Source organism: Labeo rohita, chromosome 13, assembly GCF_022985175.1.
Source record: "Labeo rohita strain BAU-BD-2019 chromosome 13, IGBB_LRoh.1.0, whole genome shotgun sequence".
In the NCBI taxonomy this organism is placed as follows: Eukaryota; Metazoa; Chordata; class Actinopteri; order Cypriniformes; family Cyprinidae; genus Labeo; species Labeo rohita.
In genome coordinates this window covers 22,078,987-22,086,528 of record NC_066881.1, presented here as the reverse complement: position 1 = coordinate 22,086,528, position 7,542 = coordinate 22,078,987, and the positions used below count along the sequence as shown (strand labels likewise).

The following is a 7,542-nucleotide window of genomic DNA, read 5'->3' as shown; positions in this document are numbered from 1 at the left end:
GAGCCGGGGGGGTGAAAAATTTGAACAGAATGAAGATGTGTACTTTTTTTTTTTTTTTTGCCTAAATATCATATTTTTCATTTAGTACTGCCCTTCAGAGGCTACAGAAAATAGTTACATGTTTCCCAAAAGATAAGATAAGTTAAATTTGCCCTGATCTTCAAATTCAAAAAGTTTTCACCCCCCCGGCTCTTAATGCATGATTTTTCCTTCTGGAGCATCAATGAGCATTTGCACCTTCTGTAATAGTTGCATATGAGTCCCTCAGTTGTCCTCGGTGTGAAAAAAATGATCTCAAAACCACACAGTCATTGTCAGAAAGGGTTTAAATACACAAAAATGCTCGAAAAACCAAAGAATTTGAGGGACCTTAAGTATTTTTCTGAAGAACAGCAAGCAGTTTAACTGTTAAGGACAAACAAGGCACTTGTAAACAATCTTTTATGTGAAATATCTTATTTCATGCATTTTGTATTATAAAATAATTAACATTTTGCAATTCCGAGATGGGGATGTAAACTTTTGTCCTCAACTGTATATTCATGGTTTAGCCAACTTTGCCTGTAAAATTACATCAAATGTGAAAGTGTTTCAGGGCAATGTGTATTTTTGGAACAAGGTTTAAATGGACGCTTCTAGTATTCCCAGTTTAAATATTTCATTTGAAAAACAGACAAACAAAAAAAATCTTAAAATCCTTATTTCACAAAACAAAATCCTTTCTAATTACACATTCCACATTTTTTATGCAAAAGAAAAAATTACATTTGCATATAATAATGCAGCATCATAATAGTAATATCCAGCCTAAATTAAATAAGAAATTAAAACAGAGAAGACAGAAAACTCTCTCAGCCCACACCCTCAGAACAAAGCATAACAATGCTAGCCAATGGTAAGTAAGGGAGGAGCATGTAGAAATAAAAGACAAACTAATCATCACAATTCTGACGGGGGAAAATATCTAAATTTAACCAATTTTATCCCATTTCTGCAAAAATACAATAACGTTATCTTAAATAAACAATATAAATATTAACAAACAGCTCATTTAAAATATAAAATATTTAAATAAATCATTTAATCAACTAATCTAAATAATCAAAAACACTATTTCTGGGAACAACTCCTGCAAATTCAGTCATTTCAGACAGAAATAATCAGAAAAAGCCACACTGTTTCATTCATCGCTGAATGTACTGTTGTCATTTGCGCCTAAGTCTGTTAAAAAAGAAAAGCTTCAATGTCGTGTGCGTATTATGTGCACTGTGAGGTAGCGTGAGCCACGCCCGTGCTGTGGAGGCGCGTTCACACGGACCGTCCTCTAACCGGAATGTCGCTCTCCGTCCTAAATCCGTGCCAACCGCGAGCCGCACAGATACAGTGACGTCAGCTCCGAGACACTGAACCAAACACATCAAGCCCACTAGCTCCGCTGCTGCGAGACGGGAAGCATCGGTCAGGATCGGCCATATTAAGCGTCACATCTTTGAATTCCTTCTGCGATCTCACCGAGAATCGTTCTCGCCTCGGAACAAACTCTCTGCGTGCGATTACTGCAAGCATGTCCGCCAATTCGAGCGAGGGGCCGGGTTTGGATGGGAAATGGTTCGAGGAGGAGGAGGAGAAGAACGGGATGTTTGGGAGCGCAGGGCCCCGTTTCGACGAGATGCGGGACGATCTGCACTCGCCCAAGCAACAATTCCATCCCTTTGAAGGAAGCGGCGTTGCCATGGAAACTGCATCTACAGGTAAATTTGGGGCTTTTTATAATTACGCGTTGTGTGTTTGTTTAGCGGCGACGTCCGTGCGGGCGATTAAAAGAAAGGAAGAAGCAAATGCTGATGATGATGATGAATTGGAGACGAAGAGAGACAGACCAGGCCATGGGTGTGACAGCGCCTGGATGTCTCTGCATACACAGACGCACAGTGCGCTCCAGGCAACTGTGGTAGTTCAAACAACATGATCAAACACAATAAAACAAACAAAACATTGTTATGTTGCTCTCTAATGCTTTTAGAATTAAGCAAGCATGATGACAGGACTCTTAGGTTGATGTTGTGTGTTTATAAAGCCACAATAATGTAATCATCATGTCTTTGTCTTTGTGCTCAGCCTGTCTCACTGCCCTCTTTCTCCTCAGCCTGTCTCACTGCTCTAAATCACAGGCTGTGGCTCAATAATTGGGCATTGTCCACCCCTCTAATAAACCTCTTCATGTAGCACAGCCAGACTATTAAAACTTCTCAATATGACAGATCATACAGTATTGACAACAGCAGCACAGCCTTCAAATTCACAGCCAGACCCACCCAATCTAATAAGAAAATATTGTACGTGGTGGCAGATTAATTTGCAAAATGTGCTTTGTAAGGAAAAGCTCCACCCCAAACCTAACCTGTTAGTGAAGACTTAAAAAGACATATGAATGACATCATAAGAAAACAATATATAGTAGTACGATAAACTTCAATACAAAAGATATTCACTTTAATGTTAGTATTTCAATGTAAGCTAACTATAATCTGGTTATTTATATCTGGTTGTTTGACTTGTTGTTCTATGAAGAAATAAATGAGTAAAATGATATCCACTGACTTCAGTAACATCAGTAGCCTAATCTATTTTACATGGAGCACCATCTCAGGGGGGCCACCATGTTGAGATCACATGACCAGCCAAATAGTGCTCATTTTGTCTTGGTAAACCCCTGTTACTGGACACATTTGCATACTGAATGAATTAATTGTGGCCGAGTGTGAACTTCTCATTCACAGGCATTTGTAACAAAAGTATTGCTGCTTACATGTCAGACATGACCATATTGGCCTGTGCTAATGCATAAACAAAAATGAATGAGTGCACCATAAACTGTTTTATAGATTAAAGTGTATTAATAGAGAGTATATTACAGCTGAGTATGGCGTGATTATTAAAACAAAGTGGAAGAAAGGTATCCTGCACTCAAAATTTATAAAAGCATGTTGGGAAAAGTTTGTGTTACTGCCTTAAGCAGTAGCTGTTTTGACACTACACTACCAGTCAAAAGTTTTTGAACAGTAAGATTTGTAATGTTGAAGTACAGCAAAAACAGGAAATAACTGTTTAAAATAACTCTTTTCTATTTGAATATATTTTAAAATGTAATTTGTTTATGGGATTTCAAAGCTGAGCCTTCAGAAATCATTCTAATATTTTGAATTGCTGCTCAAAAAAACATGTATTATTATCATGTCGAAAACAGCTAAGTACAATTTTTTCAGGTTTCTTTGATGAATAGAAAGTTTAGAAAAACAGCATTTATCTGAAATAGAAATCTTTTGTAACATTAGAAATGTCTTTATCATCACTTTTGATCAATTTAAAGCATCCTTGCCAAATAAAAGTATTCATTTCTATAATTTCTTTCCCTCCAAAAAAATCAAATAAAATAAAATAAAACTATACTGACTTACAAAAGCTTTTTATTTCAGATAAATGATGATCTTTGAATCATTCTTTTCATCAAAGAATCCTGAAAAAATTTACTTAACTGTTTTAAATACTGATAATAATAATAAAAATGTTTCTTGAACAGCAAATCAGCATATTAGTATGATTTCTGAAGGATCATGTGACACTGAAGACTGGAGTAATGATGCTGAAAATTTCGCTTTGATCACAGGAATAAATTACTTTTTAAAATATATTCAAATAGAAAGCAGGTATTTTAAATAGTAAAAATATTTTAAAATTTTACTGAATGCAGGCTTGGTGAGCAGAAAATACTTCTTTAAAAAAAAATGCATCTTACTGTTCAAAAACTTTTGACTGGTAGAGTATGAACAACATCTGATCATAAAATCTTTATCCTGCACTGCAAAGCTAGAGTTTTTCTGTCAACTGTTTTTCTGAACTGCTGAACGAAATCCTCGCTGTCCATACCAGAAAATAACAGTGACTTTTTATAGATGAGATGGTCTGGTATCTTCAAGCCTGATTCCTGTAATGTGGATTTAATACCGGACAATAATAAAACACAGCACTACCTTATCAAGAAGGAAGTGTACATGATCGGAGTACCACTCACAGTGGTACTCTAATTGCACCACATGCTGCAGCGTCTAATGTGCTTTTAGTGGTTCTGTGGATCAATGTGACAGATAAAGTAGCGATGTATCTATAGAAACCCTTTCAGAGTGGAGACATGTTACAATCTTGCACATAGCATGAAAAATACATAAGGTGAAATACACACGCATGCTTTCAAACTTTCATACGGAAAGCCATCGCAGCTCGCTTTCACTGCTTTTTCCTGTTGCTAATTGTCAGTTTCTGCTTCTGCAGGTGCTCTTTGGTCCATTAAGAGTCTGATTGAGCCGCCATTATGGCTCAGAGTGCTATTATTAGCTATGGGGAAACTGCATGCACACATACGCCCATGCACAGTCTCTCTTACATGCTCAAATATTCATGAGCCCGGGACTGAAATCCCTCAGCTCCCCCGTGCGCTGGTTAGCTTTAACACACACACAATTGCACATACACAAAGTCTTTCCTCCTCTCATGGACACATGCCCAAATACACATATTCTCTTAAATGCATTCAAATGCACTTACACAAAGACTCTTTCTCTCTCTCTTTCACACTCTGGCTATGGTAAGGTTCTTGTTTCTTCCCTTCCTCTCTCTCTCTCTCTTCCTGTCTTTCATACAGTGTCGGTTTGGGCTGTAGTTGGCTTAGTCTTTAGCATTCTCCCTTTTTTAAATAAACAGAGGGAGGTCTATTTATAGGCTGAGTGAGAGTGAGACATCGCACAGTCTTTTTACAGTAGCCAAGCCAGTGAGCTCACGGCTCTTTGAAAGACGGGTTGGGAAAAGATCTGTCCACGTGGTGAGCAGCTCAACACAACAGAAATCCCGTAACTCTGATCATACCATCAGTAACATCGCTCACACATGTCAATATGTCCACCTAATCCACTTCTGACTGTCTCTCTCTCTCTAGTTGTCTCTCTCTCTCTGTCTGCCTGTCTAATACGCTGAGGGGAAAGGCCTAGACGAGGAGGAATGCTGGTGTGTACTGTCTGTCTGCATTCACAAAGTCACTCGGGCATGAGAGAGAGAGAGGCCGAGCGAGATCAACAGTGCAGGGTGAATGTGAAAAAACCATTCCTTCTGTCACTTTCAGCCAAAGGCGATCAGTACACAAGGACCACTCGAATAGAGCACAACACTAGGGGCCTCTGTAGAGAAATTGATTTTGTGTAGTTTGTAGACAGAACTACCTCGAATTTTGAGGCTGTGAAATGGTGGCAGATAAGTCAATGTGATTTCAGCTTAATTTTAAAATAATGTTTTTTCTATCAAAACTATCACTGACTCACTATCATGTCATTCTAAACTTGATTATATTACTTTCTTTGTATGGACTACAAAACACAGTCATGTTCCACAGAAGAAAGAAAGTCATGCTGATTTTAAATGACGTGTTAATGTCAGTAAATGATGACAGAATTTTTATTTTTGAGCTTACTGTCTCTTTAATTTCTGGTATAGAACTACACTACCCATTATCCTCCAAATATCAGACAAGTCACTGTTACCATGGAAATGTGAGTCTTGCCAAAAGAGCTTAGCAGCGTCCGCCTACTCCCAGAAAGCATTGCAAATGACGTGATCGAGTCACTGGCTGAATTCAGAATAGCATACTACTTATACTATATAAAGATACGGCTAAAATGGTAAATTATAATGCTATACTGAATTCAGCCACACCCATAAAACTAATTTTGTCTTTGTCAAAGAACTTTTTCTCATGTGGCCATTTTGTATCTTCTGTATTGAAGAATTTTTGTCTATGGCTGAAATGAATTTGAAAAATACCAGAACCAAGGTTGCTGAAAAAAAGGGGCATTCTTTGAATGTTTTGTGTTGGCAAGACACACACACATTTGTCTGATATTCCTACATTTAGTGCACAAACAAAAATGAAGAAGGAAGTTCCATAATGCACTTTTCAGTGTAAAACATTCCAAAGTTTTTATATAAAATTTTATATAAAGAAATATTGAAAATAAATGTATTTCGTACTGAAAAGAGTTTGATCTGATTAAAAAGTGATATTTCCTAATAATATGTTATGTGCAATATATTTTTATATTTCTAACAATTTTGATTTATTACAAATTACAAGTAATTTTATTTATTTATTTTTTGTTTATATATATATATATATATAGATTTAATTTAATGTAATTTTTACAATTTTTAAAATGTTTATATGCACTGTAAAAAAATAAATAGCTGAGAAAACTTAAAAAAAGTAGGGCAACTTGATGCACTAAGACTTTTGAGTTCTCTCAACAATAGCTTTTTAGTTTTTCTCAGTAAAGAAAATTTGTTAAGCAAACATAAATTTGTTTGTTCATGCAATGCTGATTGTCTTATTTTGCTAATAGAAAAGGTCTTATAGCAACTGAAACAACAATTATTGTCGTTGAGGTCATTTATTTTTTTATGTATCAATTTTTTATTTACAAATGACACAAACAGTGAATTGTTATAGAAACCTTAATGGATAACTTAGTCTAATATGTAGACAACATTGTCTTTGTTTGTAAAACATCTTTGTCACAGAGCTACCCTCTGTTCCCAGTGTTCCCTCGGCTTAGCCCTTTGTATAAAGACATGAACACATACTTGGGTTTTTAAACTGTTTATTTACCTTGATGTGACAGCGAAGTGGAGAGATGGATTACAAACACACACACACACACACACACACACACACACACACACATATTTACACATCTACGTCTAGACTGTTGTGTTTCAGACTGGCCACCTGAACACTAAAATTAATGGAAATTTAAGTTTTTCTGGGAAACTGTTGGCTATCACCTGGATCAGCCACCTTGAATTGGGTAAAAGACCCAAAAGGACTTTTGTCAGCCTTTTTATATCTTTGCTGTGTGGCATCATGGGTAGTGGAAGATACCAAGTATGAGTGAAAAGGGGTTGAAACTGTTTAAGGAGTTATTGCACTTGACATGCTAAAATTATTACTGAACTGAAGTTCTGTTTTATTGTGCTAATGACATTGGTGATTTGAAGGAAATGTTGTACACTTTACTGGCTTGGGAGAACATGAAATAAAAAGAAAAGCTGGCATTTAATGTCCTCCATTCGTTATTCGAAGAACTTTAAGTGGTAACTCAAAGTGAACATTTGACAATCTTACAAGACTAAGATACGCGGTAAACAGACGTAAGTGGTTGAACATACTCTAGGCCTCAAAACTAGACACACAAACCTCAAGAATATATGCTGGGAACTCGCAAAGCCTTAACATTTCAACAATATGAAAATCCTTGTTCAGACAACTGTGTTTGACTACACAGGGACAACATTTGGGGCAATTTTATTGGTCTGACAATGTTTTTTTATGTTGTTTCAAGAAAAGAGCATTTTTTAGTATTTGAGCCTCAAAATGTTTAGTAAACTGGAAAATAAGCATTTACATTTTTTTACAGTGTAGCTTTAATTTATATTTAATTC

The 7,542-nt window shown here is 36.3% G+C and overlaps 1 protein-coding gene across 2 annotated transcripts in view; it reads left to right on the top strand.

Moving 5' to 3' along the window:
* The first annotated feature begins 1,292 nt into the window (after positions 1-1,292).
* rtn1a (reticulon 1a) overlaps positions 1,293-7,542 on the top strand; it is a 33,095-nt gene continuing 26,845 nt past the window's right edge. For both annotated transcript variants that reach the window (XM_051125628.1, XM_051125626.1), the window contains exon 1: positions 1,293-1,751. In XM_051125628.1, the coding sequence (XP_050981585.1) occupies positions 1,565-1,751 (187 nt within the window). In that variant the 5' untranslated portion in view covers positions 1,293-1,564. The remainder of the gene's footprint in view (positions 1,752-7,542) is intronic.